General features: G+C 58.0%; 2 protein-coding genes across 2 annotated transcripts; one reads left to right on the top strand and one right to left on the bottom strand.

Annotated features, from left to right (window-relative positions):
• The first annotated feature begins 1,244 nt into the window (after nt 1–1,244).
• On the top strand, nt 1,245–5,080 carry PTGDR2 (prostaglandin D2 receptor 2). Its single transcript, XM_066251626.1, has 2 exons — nt 1,245–1,339; nt 3,552–5,080. The coding sequence occupies exon 2, from the start codon at nt 3,560–3,562 to the stop codon at nt 4,742–4,744; it is 1,185 nt and encodes a 394-aa protein (XP_066107723.1). The 5' UTR covers nt 1,245–1,339; nt 3,552–3,559; the 3' UTR covers nt 4,745–5,080.
• A 181-nt stretch (nt 5,081–5,261) lies between these two features.
• Nucleotides 5,262–12,825, bottom strand: CCDC86 (coiled-coil domain containing 86). The gene is made up of 4 exons (XM_066251627.1): nt 11,990–12,825; nt 9,824–9,953; nt 7,232–7,306; nt 5,262–7,068 (listed from the first exon to the last, which is right to left on the bottom strand). Exons 1-4 carry the CDS (start codon nt 12,745–12,747, stop codon nt 6,949–6,951), a joined length of 1,083 nt encoding a protein of 360 aa, XP_066107724.1. The 5' UTR covers nt 12,748–12,825; the 3' UTR covers nt 5,262–6,948.
• Nucleotides 12,826–14,776: the final 1,951 nt, after the last annotated feature.

Raw genomic sequence — 14,776 nt, 5'->3', positions numbered from 1 at the left:
AACAATTAAATGCAGACTTACATAGTTCGGTCATCTTATCCTAGGGCTTCAAGCACATGTCAAATAAAAGCTACAATGCCCTTGCCCTACGCCTATACCTCCTGTGTGCCAGGCGCTTGGTGAACGAGGGCACCTCTTAGCATGGCCTGTGAGGTAGACACTGTTGCCCTGCTCACTGATGGCAAAGAGGGGCCCAGCAAGGGGAGTGGCTTCCCTCTGGGCCAGGGCTGCAGGGACAGGGTGGGCAGCCAGGGGAATAGCTTACCTCCGGGCCAGGGCTGCAGGGACAGGGTGGGCAGCAAGGGGCGTGGCTTCCCTCCGGGCCAGGGCTGCAGGGACAGGGTGGGCAGCAAGGGGCGTGGCTTACCTCCGGGCCAGGGCTGCGGGGACAGGGTGGGCAGCCAGGGGAGTGGCTTACCCCCGGGCTGGGGCTGCGGGGACAGGGTGGGCAGCCAGGGGAGTAGCTTACCTCCGGGCCAGGGCTGCAGGGACAGGGTGGGCAGCAAGGGGCGTGGCTTACCCCGGGGCCAGGGCTGCAGGGACAGGGTGGGCAGCAAGGGGCGTGGCTTACCTCCGGGCCAGGACTGCAGGGACAAGGTGGGCAGCTTACCCCCGGGCCAGGGCTGTGGGGACAGGGTGGGCAGCCAGGGGAGTGGCTTACCCCCGGGCCGGGGCTGCGGGGACAGGGTAGGCAGCCAGGGGTGTGGCTTACCTCCGGGCCAGGGCTGCAGGGACAGGGTGGGCGGCCAGGCTCCAAGCTCTGGCCACTGCCCAACTCTGCCTCCCTGGCCATGGGGCTCTTGGGGTCCCTCAAGAACAGGTACTCACACTGCCTGGTTGCTTCTGAGGGGCAGAGGGGTTCCTCCCCCTGGATGACAAGGTCAGGAGAGGGCAGCTGGGGACAGTGGACAGATGGACAAGGTGTTCTTTCCTCATGCACTTCTTTGACATGCTGGTCACTCTCAAAAGCACCGCCCTCTGCACACCTGGGTTCACACTTCCAGACACACGCCTATCCGTGTACTTGCACTGGCTTCTGTAAAGTCTGCTTTGTGAAGGGATCATGGTGAGCAGAGGCTGCCAGCATCCTGTCCCTTCTCCATCAATGGAGAGTAACGTTACTCGAACACCAGTGTGACAAGTCACTCTCAGGCTGTCCCCGCCTTCCCCCCACCCCACCCCACCCCTAAACACACACACATGCACGCACTCTGGGACGGAGCTATTTCCTCCCTCAGCCTTGCTGTGGCCTCCTCCTACCCAGTGCTCTTGTCCAGCTGCTACCAGAAACCGGCTGCCTCCAGGGCTGGGATCCGGTGCTCGCTCCCCCTGTGCCCAGGTAAGGAGGCCGTGGCCCAGGGACTGGGCAGCATTAGCACCCTCTCTGGACCCACAAGAGAAGGCACAGTTTTACCTGGGGAGAGGGCTGCTAACAGCTAGGATGGCAGAGGGTGGGGTTTATCAAAGAATGGAGGGGACTTGCTGCTCAGAGGAGGGGGCCCCACTTTCTTCGGCATTAACTAGAATTACACTACAATCTTCAAGTAACTGACCCAAGTTCCCAGAGAGGAAGTCGAGGAGCCAGGATTCAGACCCAGGCTGCTGACTTCAAAAGCTTGTGTTGTCTGTCCCTCCACCCCCACCAAAGCAGGACCCTAGCTCCTGGGCTTCCTCAGAACCCTGGTGGGCTAGGGGCTGACTCTGCAGCCTGAGGACCAGTCCGGATGGGTCCCCCCAGAGCGCCGCAAGACTGTGCTCTCTGAGCATCCCTGCGGGACTTAAACAAGCAGCTGTTGGACTGCAGGGGATGTTTCTGTCACAGAGGGGATGGCATCCATCTGTCTGCTGGGAGTGGAGTCCCAGCTCCACCGCTTCTGCTGAGGAATGTTGGGCAAGCTGCTTCTCCAGACCTCAGTTTCCTCTTCTGAAAAATGGGGTCTCACCGGGCCATTGTGAGCGTGATTGCTCTACAGACTCTAAAGTTAAGGCAGTATAAACATTCTCAGGGAGTATGGGCCCAACAGCTCCGCACCCACCTAACTGCAGCTCTCTAGCTCCAAGGGGCTCACTGCCAGGAAAATGCTAGCTTGTTATCCTAGAACCCTGCCCTACAAAGGTGCGTGGTCCCTGGAGAAGGGGGTGGATTTTCTCATCCTGGCTAACACTGTTTCCTCTGGAAAGACAAATACTGAAGACCACCCTCCACCCTCTTTCCTTCTCATCTTCCTCTATCATCTCTTACTTAGAGCAGAGGGAGAAGAAAGACAATGGGCTGAGTGCTAAATGGTTACTCCTCTACCTGTCTGTGGTCAAACACTTGAGTCTCAGTTGTCTCATCTGCAACATGGGATGGAGAGGAGTCCTGGCGCCTTTCCTGTAGAGCCGTGAGTGAGAGAGCACTCATGCAGGAAACCTACCACAGTCCCGGTGTGCCCTGGGGGCCCGGGACAATCTGAGGTCCCCACTCCTGCTACCTGTCCCCTACCTCCTCAGCCCTCATTGATCTCAACCAGCTTCACATCAGATGGTCTTGGGCTCTTGGGTTCTTGGTGAGGCTGTGGGCGTATACATCTGGGGCATCTGCACATCTGCCAGGGGCTGGCTTTTTCAGCACTTCCCTGAGTAGTTGCTCAATTAATGCCCATTGAATGAGTGTGTAAGTGAATAAATGAATGAAGGCTGGGTCTCCCGGGCCGGCAGAGCAGCTGTGGCTTCCTTCTAGGCAGGGAAGAGTTCTTGTATTGGGCCTCCAGTAGCCCAATCTCCTAGTTCCTCCTGCTCAGCTTGCCCCACTCTTATCTCAGTTCCTCTTCAACTATCAGAGGAGGGGCTGGCTCCATTGTTTACAGTCAACACACCCAATTAGCCACGACTGTGGGTGCAAAGGGCCCCAAAGAGACTCTGCAGAGAGGCAAAGTCTGGGGGTGCTGTGGCAGGGGAGGGGTGGCAACTCTTAAAGGCACAGACTCCTTCCACCCCCTCAGGCCAGCTGAGCCTTCCTGCCCCTTTTTATTTAATTTTTGAGACTGGAGAGAGAGAGAGAGAGAGAGAGAGACAGAGACAGAGAGACAGAGAGGCAGGAAGGGAGAGATGAGAAGCCAGGTGAGGCCTCAATCATGCTTCTGCTCTCTGGGGGCTGGGAAAAGGAGTCCTTCATGGCCTGGCCTTGTTCCATGTGATCTTAGGCCATCTGCCTAATAATCAGCACAATGACATCAATGCAGTAGTGCCAGGTTATCTCCTAAATGCTTATATATACATTAACTCATTTAATTCTCCAATAGCCCTCTGAGCTAGGTAATGTTATGATTGACATCCACGTTGTAGAGGAGGAACTGACTCAGGAAGGATAAATGGCTTGCCTGTGTTGCAGCCAGCAAGTAGGGGGGCTGGGATGTAATCCCCCCCCCCCACTTTACTGCCTTTACTCGGCTTTGCTGATCCCCAGGGGCCTCATCAATAACATTCACGAGTCCGACTCCCATCCCCTGGCCAGTGTCCCCCGTTGGCCCTGCACTGCCCACCTCAGTGCCTCCTTCTCTCCATCGCAGTGCCTGCCATGTTGGCCAACGTCACGAAGCAGCCACTCTGCCCCATCCTGGAGCAGATGAGCCGCCTCCAAAGCCACAGCAACTCCAGCATCCGGTACATAGACCACGCGTCCGTGGTGCTGCACACGCTGGCTTCACTGCTGGGCCTGGTGGAGAACGGCCTCATCCTCTTCCTGGTGGGCTGCCGCATGCGCCAGACGGTGATCACCACCTGGGTGCTGCACCTGGCGCTGTCCGACCTGCTGGCCACCACCAGCCTGCCCTTCTTCACCTACTTCCTGGCCGTGGGCCACTCATGGGAGCTGGGCACCACCTTCTGCAAGCTGCACTCCTCCATCTTCTTCCTCAACATGTTCGCCAGCGGCTTCCTGCTCAGCGCCATCAGCCTGGACCGCTGCCTGCAGGCCGTGCGGCCCGTGTGGGCGCAGAACCACCGCACGGTGGGAGCGGCCCACAAGGTCTGCCTGGCGCTCTGGGCCCTGGCTGCGCTCAACACCGTGCCATACTTCGTGTTTCGGGACACCATCAAGCGGCAGGACGGGCGCATCATGTGCTACTACAACATGCTGCTCCTGAACCCCGGGCCCGACCACGACGCCACGTGCAACTCGCGCCAGGTGGCCCTGGCTGTCAGCAAGTTCCTACTGGCTTTCCTGGTGCCGCTTGTCATCATCGCCTCCAGCCACGCGGCCGTGAGCGCGCAGCTGCGCCGCCGCGGTCGCCCGCGGCCGGGCCGCTTCGTGCGCCTGGTGGCTGCGGTGGTGGCGGCCTTCGCGCTCTGCTGGGGGCCCTACCACGTCTTCAGCCTGCTGGAGGCTCGCGCGCACAGCCACCCGGAGCTGCGGCCGCTGGTGTGGCGAGGGCTGCCCTTCGTCACCAGCTTAGCCTTCATCAACAGTGTGATCAACCCGCTGCTCTACGTGTTCACTTGCCCCGACTTGCTGCGTAAGCTGCGGCGCTCACTGCGCAGCGTGTTGGAGAGCGTGCTGGTGGATGACAGCGACCTGGGCGTGGGCAGCAGCCGCCGCCGCGCCTCCTCCACCGCCGCCCCGGTCGCCTCCAGCCAGCTTCCGCCCGCGCGCCTGCTCGGCTGGCTACGTGGTGGCCGCGCTGCGCCGTCTGCGAAGGGCCAGGCCCGCTGCCAGGATGAGAGGGGCCCCCTGAACCGCGGGCTGAGCCACACCTCTGCTTAGAGGCAAGGTCGACATCGCCATTCTCCCCGGTGGGCAAAGGTAGGGCAGAGATTCAGAGCAAAAGCATCTATCGTTAGAAGGTAGTCATCCTGGTTCCAGCCTCAGAGATTTTAGTCTAAAGGGTAGGAATCCGAAGGAGCCTGCATTTTAAAATGCCATGCGTGACTCAGTGACTTTACAGAAACAGAGTTAAAGCAGCCTTTGCACATGTGCATGGCTCACTCAGGGATCCTGTTAAGAGTGCAGGGCCAGATGCCGAGAGCCTGCATTTCTAACAAGCTCCCAGGAGGCAGTGTCAGAGCCACTGGTCCATGGACCACACTTCAGGCAATATGGCGTTTAAGATCATAAGATGCTTCAAACTAGGGTAGTGGGCTCCCGAAGGCAGGCAGGGTGCATCTTCCTGGAGCCCAACTTTACCATACGACTGGGATGGGGGTGTGTGGGTGGGGGGATGTTGGGGGGTATTTTTACATTAAACCCGTGATATATTTTTGGAGTAGAAAAGTGAGAAGGGTTTGGGGCGCACTGTTCCAGTCTAAACTCATCACTTTCACCATTTAGCCAATACTTGACTGAGCTAGATGTTTTATCCCACATTTGTGAGGGGTAGGTTCTATCAGCACGAATGTCTGCAGATGAGCAAATTGAGGCACAGGGAGGTTGAGTAACTGCATGCTGACCAGTAAGCATTACTTTTTAGTGAGTGAAAGAACACCCTGATGACATCCCCAAGGTGAGTGCCTGTGTGGGAGCCCCACCCCTACACCATGGCCCAGCATCGCTCAGTGTTTACAAGGTGGAAAAAGCCAAGGGGTGGTCAAATGTGCGGGGGACCTGGGCTGATCGGTGCAGTGGGCAATCTTTACTGACCATTTTCTTTCTGCAATGTCCACTGCACAGCAGCTGCCGAGATCACAGCACACGACATTTCTTAGCTTCCACAACACATCGGGGTGCCGATGTCCCACAGCAGTGTGGGCAATGCTGGCCACCCCAAGACCTCTGCAGCACCCATGTCCCAGTCCCACAGGGGCGGGGCAGCTGTCCCTCCCACTTGATACGAGGGGTAACTTGTGTGCGTCACAGCACATCCCCTGCACCATGTCTACTTCTCCCCGCTGTGGACGTGGGGTCACACTCCTGCATTTGGCTCCACATTGCAGGGCCTGCTGCAGAGCTGGTGCCGGTAAATGTTTGGTAGATGAAACATGAGTGGAAGAGCCAGGGTGAGACACTCTCTTGGGACCTTGGTCCAGTGCTCCTTGTGCCACTCCTGGGCTGGGGTCTCTGAAGGCTGGCAGGCTAGCTTACTGTTCACTGCTAGCATCAGGCAGGGCCTGGCCCACAGCAAGTGCCCAGCAAACTGAACAGATGTACGGCTGACAGAGCGGACACCCCATCGCACCACCTCGCCCAGGCTCCCGCCCCTGCCCCACTTTACTCACAGCACACCTGCCATCTGACACACAATGTATTTTATTATTATGTTTTGTCCGTGGGAATGAAAGACTGAGGGCAGGAACTCCTGCCTGTGCTGCCAGGTACCTAGAACTGTGCCCCTGCACGGCAGGTCCTCAATAAATATTTTTGTTGCAGATCGGATGGGCATGAGGAGTCTGATATTTGGGGGTTCTGCACAGGCTGGTGCAGGAAATAGGGGGCTACAAAGGGACCCTGCTTCTTGCAACCTCCCATTTTCACCTTTCAGTGTGGAAAGTGGGTGGGGCTGGATTCAGTGGGGGTCACAGGTACAGAGGTGCCCAAAGCAGCCTCTGGGAAGGCATGGGGGAGCTGGATTCCTGACTACCGCCTCCTGGCCCGGCCTGGGCTGGGCCCAGGACCTGGAGACAAACATACACATTTGAGGAAGTCACCCTCAGTTATCAGTTCCCTGAGGAACCGGAGTTTCCTCTCCTTGGGTGAAGGCACTTGGAGAAGGAGGGGAAGCAGAGAGGAGGGAGCTGAACCTCCTTTGCTGCCCCAGGCGCTCATCTCTGCCAGGTCCCAGGCTCCCTCTGGGCCTCTGTCTCACCGAGACCTGCCCAGGAGCCCTCAAAGGCTCAGAGCCCCCCTGGAGTGGGGACCCTGTTTTGGAGGCAGAGTGGAGTGCCGAGTCCAGCGGAGCTGTGTGACCAGTGGCTGGAGAAGTGCTGTGTCTGACGTGGCCGCTGGTGGCAGGAGGCCTCCGGGCTGTCCTGAGCTCAGACCTGGGCCGCCTGTCGCTGGGGTGGCTGCTTCTGCAGCAGGGCCAGCGTATCCCGCTTCTCGATGGAGCGCAGCTGCTTCTTCTTCGCCCGCTTGAGCTTGGCGGGGTTTCGGATCTGGGGGGGTGCGTGGGGAGGGCGTCAGTGTGGTTGCAGACTCTGCCCCGTTTGATCCCCAGGGACCGGGAGGCCTGGGATCGCAGCAGGAGAGCGGGGGCAGGAGGCAGGGCTGCGAGGCATCTGGAAGGAACGCGCCGCCCCCAGGCAGGCCCACACTCACCACTTGGACTATCTCTGCCCTGCGCTCGTTCTCCAGGCGGCGTTTCAGGTTCTCAGCTCGGCGCTGCTTCTTCTCCTGGAATGCACAGGGGACGGGGTGTGGGAGCTGAGCCAGGCTCCAGAGGAGCGAGGGCTGGCCGAGCTCCCGGGGACGGGGGCAGGGTCCTGGCGGTGCTGGGTGGGAGACCAGAGGCCCACCGCAGAGGGAAGGTACCGACTCTACCCAAGAAGCTGAGCATCTGGACAGGCCGCTGAGGACAGAGGCGCAGAGGGGAGTGGGGGAACTTAGACGCAGGTGGCTCCTGACTTGGACACTCAGGCACATGTAGACAGTGGCCCCTGATACTGTCCCCCTCATCTGCTGCCAAGGAAGAAGGGGTGGGCTGGTTCCTCATCCCCACCTTCTCAGCCCGAAGTCCATGTGTTCAGGTGTGGGGGGCTGGGAAGGGTGGAGGCTGCAGAGAAGAGACTCTGGTTCGAATCCCAACTCTGCTACTTCCTAAATGGGTGACCTTGGCCAAGTTTAACCTCTTTGTGCTCCAAACCCCACCCCCTTCTTTAAAATGAGAATGCTCATATAAGCTTGTTTTGAGGAATAAATGAATGAATACATGTAGTGGGCTTGGAGTGTTACCCGGCCCACTAGGAACACTTAGAAGATGAATCTAGAGGGAGACTGTTCTGGGAATGGGAAGCCCAGTGATTTTTTTGGCTTTGCTGACTGCTGTCCCTGGTGGGGCCAGGGTGGGATGTGGCTTCGAGGTTGCAGCATGGCCAGGGCCTCTCTTGGCTTTGGTAATAAGGGGATTAGGGGTGGCTTGCGCCCCCTGGTAGAAATGAGAAGTGAGACTCGGGCTCTCAGTTCAGGGAAGGTCTGGGCTGGGTGCTGGGTAGGTGCACCTCATTAGAGAACAGTGAGAAAGAGGTTGCCCAAGAGAGAGCTAGCGCTGCACAGGAAGTGAGATAAGGCCGCAGCACAAAACGGCAGCTACCCCTACAGGCCCTCAGCCACAGGCAGAGCGAGGGCAACTACACCTGGGGACTGATGGGCAGCTACCCCTACAGGCCCTCAGCCACAGGCGGAGCGGGGGCAACTACAGCTAGGACTGATGGGCAGCTGCCCCTACGGGCCCTCAGCCACAGGCGGAGCGGGGGGCAACTACAGCTAGGACTGATGGGCAGCTACCCCTACGGGCCCTCAGCCACAGGCGGAGCGAGGGCAACTACAGCTGGGACTGATGGGCAGCTACCCCTACAGGCCCTCAGCCACAGGCGGAGCGAGGGCAACTACAGCTGGGACTGATGGGCAGCTGCCCCTACGGGCCCTCAGCCACAGGCGGAGCAGGGGCAACTACAGCTAGGACTGATGGGCAGCTACCCCTACGGGCCCTCAGCCACAGGCGGAGCAGGGGCAACTACAGCTGGGACTGATGGGCAGCTACCCCTATGGGCCCTCAGCCACAGGCGGAGCGAGGGCAACTACAGCTGGGACTGATGGGCAGCTACCCCTACGGGCCCTCAGCCACAGGCGGAGCGAGGGCAACTACAGCTGGGACTGATGGGCAGCTGCCCCTACGGGCCCTCAGCCACAGGCGGAGCGAGGGCTACTACAGCTGGGACTGATGGGCAGCTGCCCCTACGGGCCCTCAGCCACAGGCGGAGTGAGGGCTACTACAGCTGGGACTGATGGGCAGCTACCCCTACGGGCCCTCAGCCACAGGCGGAGCGGGGGCAACTACAGCTGGGACTGATGGACAGCTGCCCCTACAGGCCCTCAGCCACAGGCGGAGCGAGGGCTACTACAGCTGGGACTGATGGGCAGCTACCCCTACGGGCCCTCAGCCACAGGCGGAGCGGGGGCTACTACAGCTGGGACTGATGGGCAGCTGCCCCTACGGGCCCTCAGCCACAGGCGGAGCGGGGGCAACTACAGCTGGGGACTGATGACCAAATGACTGGTCACTTCCTCCTCTAGGTGGCCAGGCTGGGACCACAGGCTACGTAGGGCAAGGTATTTGATTCCTACTGTGCCCCCGGAATCACTAGGTGTGTGCGCTGGTCCTGGTGGGACACTCACTGGCCAAGGTCACTGCCTCAACCTCTCTGTCTGGCCAGCTGGGGCTCCCTGGAGACTGAAGAGCTTGGGCCTGAGCCTCTAATGGGGCGTCTCTGGCCCTGGAATGAGCATCAGGGAGAAAGCTGGAGGGAAGCGTGAGCATCCACTGTGCTGTTGTGATAGTCCCCCTCCCCCCAGGGGAATGACAAAGACAATATGGGGATGAGCCTTTCCCATTAGAGCAGGGACCCCAGGCCCCACATCACAGAGTATTCCTGTTACTGGTGGGACCTTGGGGACTTCTTCCTGGGCACCCTCCCCATCCTAGAGCCTCGTGTAGAGCCCCAGCATAACCTGGATATTTGATTGGCCTACCCTACCCTGTGGCCCCAGATTACGCCTCTGCTTCTGCCCAGCTCCATGCCGCCCTCCCTAGAAAGGCCAAGTCAGCCTCCCCCTGGGTCCCTGTGCGAGCCTGCCCTCCCTGCAGGCCTACTGCAGCAGACACCGGCTCAGCCTGGCCGACCGGCCCCCCACCTGCCGGCGCCTCTCCTTCTCCTCCTCCAGGTGTCGGGCAAAGTCCTTGGCCAGCTTCCTCTCCTCCCGTTCCTTCATCTTCCGCTGCCAGGATGTGCGCAGGGGCTTGTCCTGAACCATTTGGGAGAACCTGGGTGGGGGAGAGAGGGCTCACGGAGTCCCTGGGATGCACCCATGCCTTCTCCTCTCAGCTCTGGGCCCTTTCCCCGAACCAGTCAGAACCACCTCCCCACCCGCCTGCATGCCGCGCAGCCGACCCTCCAGATCGGCAGAAACCTGGGACAGACGTGGGGACTCCTGTTCTCTACATTTACACAGAGCAAGCCACGGCTCCGAGAGCCCAGTTCAACCTGTTCCCGAATCCCTGTTTCTGACCAGAGTCCAGGCGACACGGCCTCTGCTTTCTCCAAGTGCAGTCGGCAAGGGCACGAATGCCTCTGGAGATGTGGCTCACTCCCTACCGGGGCAGCCACGAGCTCTCTCTCCCCAGTAGGGAAATGTGAAAATGGAGTCAGTACTGGAGGTTATCAGGGGAAGTCTGGTACACACAACCTGTACCTTGACCCCACACCTGCCCCTCTTCGGGCTGGTTCTGTCCTGCTCCCCCCCCCCGGGCCTGCCTGTGACCCCAGGACACCCATCACTGCTCCCCACCCCACTTCAAGAGCCCGATGCTGACGACCTGGCCTCCTAAGCACAGAAGAATGCGCCTGCAGCACAGGCTGCCTCCCTACCCCAAACTGGAGTCTGAGAAATCTGAAAGGACCAGGCAGTGGGGACCTGGCCACACACAAGCCCCAGGATACAGTGATGCATCTTCCTAGAGCAGCACCGCCCAGAGAACTTTGTGTCTGGGCAGAAATGCTCTGCATTTGTTCTGTTCCGTAAGGATGCCAGTAGTCACATGGGCTGTTGAGCACTTGAAATGTGCCTGGAAATGAATTTTTAACTTTAATTTTAACCAATTTAAGTTTAAATAGCCACATGTGGCAGCGGCTAAGGTATTAGGGCAGCACAGTTCCAGAGCATCGATTTTATCTGGAGATTGAAGGAAGACAGGCCTGGGTTCTGAGGTCTGAATCAACCACGTACTACTATCTCTGCGGTGCTGGGCAAGGCAGCCTCTGAGTCTCAGCACCATCACAGGTCAAACGGGGATGAGAACTGTTCCCATCCCAAAGGGTGGTGGGAGGATTAATTGAGACATGGCTGGAGAAGTACTTAGCACAGTGCTCCGCATGTAGTAGGTGCTTAATAAATGCCACCTTTCAGAGAAGGGACAGAAGACATCCACAGAACACACTGTGCAGAAGGTGGCATTTGGCATGAGCAGGGAAGGTGGGGCTGCCACAGCTGTGACTCTTAACTCCTTCCCTCCCCCTTTGCTGGGACATCTGGAGCTGGTGCTGCCTCCACTGTCTCTGGGCTCACTCACCACCCACCAACACTACTTCCTCAAAGATCCAAAACCTCAATTCGATGACCTGTTGGTCCTTATCCACGAGGTCTGCCTGCAGCTTCTAAAGGTGTTTTAATTCTAGTGCAGCAGCCTCCTTATTGGTTTCTCTGCTTTCACCCCAGAACTCCTAGAGTCTGTTTACCCCTGGCTTCTCTGCAGAGCCTCAGTTTCCTCATACATAACATGAAGGTAGTCCTTGCACGTAAAATGAGAACATGCTGCTTCGCAGGGTTGATGTGCAGATTAAATGCCCTGGTGCATTCTGGTCCCTGTTTGAAAGGCTCATCCCCTGGCCGATGTTTACTAAAGTGCTTAGCACTGTCCTATATAACCAGTGTTGGTAACATTTATCATAAAGGCAAATATCTAGCACAGTGGGTGAAGACAGACCTCACTGCATTTTATCAAGTAATGGCTGGTTTACTTGCTTCTGTCTCCCTCACTAGAGAGGGCAGACTAGGGTAAGGTAAACGCCTGTTGAATGAATACACGAGTGAGGTGCTACAGGAGGTCCACAGGGACCCTGAGGAGTGAAGCAGCACAGAAATAACCAGGCTCTCATCCTCCCTGGGCTGCCAGGGCATTTTACCACATTCGGATTACAATTACCTGTTTGTGTGAGCTCTCAACCCAGGGGCTGTCTCCAGGCTGCACCAGAGCCCCACCACACCAGAGAACCCCCCTCCCCGCCGCCCCCACCACTTCACCTCTTCTTGGAACGGTCTTTCCACACCCGCCCCGATTTGGGCTTTCCCTTCGGGATGACAGGAACCTCCACCTCCTTCTTCAACTTCATGGGCATTGGGGCCTGGACTGACGGTCCCTTTCGCTTCTTTGGCCAGAGGTCGTCTCTCCCTGGCTCCCCGGCCGGAGGGGGCTTGCTCGGCTCGTGCTGACCCCGGGGCGAGCCAGGCGACTGGGGTGTCAGCTCCTGTTGTGGGGCCGAGGGCTCCGGACCTGGCGCCTGCTGGCCGGGGTAAGGCTCTGGTGATCCTGGGTCCGGCTGCAGCTGATGTCGGAGGGACCCCCGGGCCAGCTCCTTACTCTGGGCCAACTCCTTGTCCAGTTTTTCTTGGCTCTGGAAGAACTTTGGTGACTCCCCACTTGGCTTTGGCTGACGTCGGGGGGACCCAGGGCTTGACTCTGGCTGTCTTCGGGGAGACTGCGGGCCTGGATATTGCTGATCCTGGCGGGACCCTGGGTCCGGCTCCGGCTCCTTTCGGGGTGACCCCGGTCCTGTCCCCGGCCGTGGACTGGGTGATCCCGGGCATGTCTCCGGTTGACTTCGGGGGGACTCGAGGCCGGGCTGCCGTACACGCTGAGGAGACCCGGGCTCCCTCGTATTTTCTGGGTTCGATTCAAACTCCACAAGGGCTCGTCTCGCCTGCAAAACTGCGGTGGGGCTCTTGGGAGACTCGGGCCGAAGGCCTTTCAGCCTCCGGCTGCTTCTCGTTGGTGTATCCATGGCCTAGCCTGGAAATTTCCCAAATCCGAGCCCACGTGCAGTCCCTGGGACCGCCGGCGCTGTCCTATGACGTCACATGGTCGCCACGTTTGTGTCGGCGGGAGCGGCTGTTGCCAGGGCGGCCATGTTGGTTATGGTTTTAGGCGGAGAGACGGGGTTGGCAGCCTAGGGGCGAACTTAATAGGCGCATGCGCAAAGCGCTGTGGCGCGTTTACCTGTGGTGAAGTTCTAGCTTGAGACCTGCGTTTGCCTTTCTTGCAAACACAGTCTCCTGGGGGAAAGAGGGTGTGCAGGCAGAGAAGGGAAGGAAGAACTATTTCCTGGAGAGAAGAGAATTGGGAAAAGATCCAGGGAGCTGATCCCGTAGGCAAGGTTGGATGAAAACCATGCCGCTAACTCAATCCTGTGCCGTTGTATAGGGGTCCTACCCAATCTGGGCCTCAGTTTCCTAATTGTGTAATGTGGGTGATTGTGCATTAGTTTAGTGTATCTAAAATGACCCTGTTGCGGGGGAGGGGTACAAAGAAAACTAGATAGAAGGTGACGGAGGACAATCTAACTTTGGGTGATGGGTATGCAACATAATTGAATGACAAGATAACCTGGTCATGTTTTCTTTGAATATATGTACCCTGATTTATTGATGTCACCCCATTAAAATTAATAAAATTTTATTTATTAAAAAAACCCCCCAAAAACAAACAAAAAGAATAAAATTGCAATAAACAACTACATATTAATAATATAAAATAAAATAAAATGACCCGGTTGGAGTACTCCTAACTTCCAGAATGAATGTTACGTGGCCCATCCTGGAGGTGGGAAATCTTCCTAAGTCCTGAGTTATATGTGAAATGTGCACACCTTTGCCTTCTCTTCTCCTGTCCTGTGCTGAAGTATCAGATTTATGGCTCTCCCTTTTCACCATTCACGCGTGACGCTAAGGAACTGGTCAGAGGCACCACTTCTGTCCTGGCGCACCTGGGCCCTCAGACGTGCTGCACATACCCTCTCAAGTTCTCCTTTTGCCCCAGTTCGAGAAACTGGTTGGATGACCTCTGAGCTTCCTGTCAGCAAGACAGTGGCTTTTGCCCCAGTGTGTGAACCTGCCTATTCCCATCCTTTGCGTGAGACTCAGGAAGGGTTTTGAGTCATTCACAGCATGAGGTCTTTCTTAGGAAGAACATGTTGGAGGTTGCCCAACTGTATCCCCGCTCTTCTTCAGTGCTATTCTTAGAACTGCCTGGGGATGGCCCCCTGGGATTCCAGGGCTCCCGTCTCACCCCAGTGGCTTCCTTTAGAAACCATTGTTTCTCCAGTGGAGGGGTTGTGAGAGGGCCTGGGAAGTTATCCAAGGATGCTCAGGAGGCCAGAGGAGGAAGGTCAGGGCAGACATCCGGGGCCTCGGCGCTGCACAGCTCCACCTGCTGAGCCACTCTGCAGAGTCAGATGGAGCTGAGCCCATCTGGACTGCTGATCCAGGAGGAGGTGAGCAGGTTTAGACAAAGGCTCCCGGAGGATAAAGAAGTGGATTGAGGATCCCTTCACACCTCTCACTCCTTGCCCGGTGCCACACAGCAGCCAGAACGCCTCTTGATGAAATCAGCCTGCTGAAATCACTTCCCTAAGGGGAGGGTGGTGGCTCGGCTTCTCCAGTGTCCCTCCACGTCGTCAGAAATAGCTGCCACCTTGTGCTGTGATCGTGGGTTAGTCCCTGCCTTCCCGGCCCCTCTCAGAGGCACTCCATCTACAGGCTTATGACCCTGGGCCAAGGAGGCCCTGCAGGGAGGCTTTGCCTGTCCCTTGCCCAGATCTTCCAGCACCCAATTCTCAGTTCCTTAAATTCCTGCACCTGCCTGGAGACCCGAAAGGTCATTGTTGTGAACACGCCCAGCATACGCTTACACCGCCCCACTGCCTCTGCCCTGCAGCCGGCCCCTCAGCTCCCTGCTTCCCGAGCTTCTGTCCTCAGCTGGAGGGGTGGCTCTCAAAAGCCCGTTAGAGCTTATCCCAGCCCTGCTTAAAATTC

The sequence above is a fragment of the Saccopteryx bilineata genome, chromosome 1, assembly GCF_036850765.1.
Source record: "Saccopteryx bilineata isolate mSacBil1 chromosome 1, mSacBil1_pri_phased_curated, whole genome shotgun sequence".
NCBI classification, from domain to species: domain Eukaryota; kingdom Metazoa; phylum Chordata; class Mammalia; order Chiroptera; family Emballonuridae; genus Saccopteryx; species Saccopteryx bilineata.
This window is presented reverse-complemented; position numbering and strand designations above follow the sequence as displayed.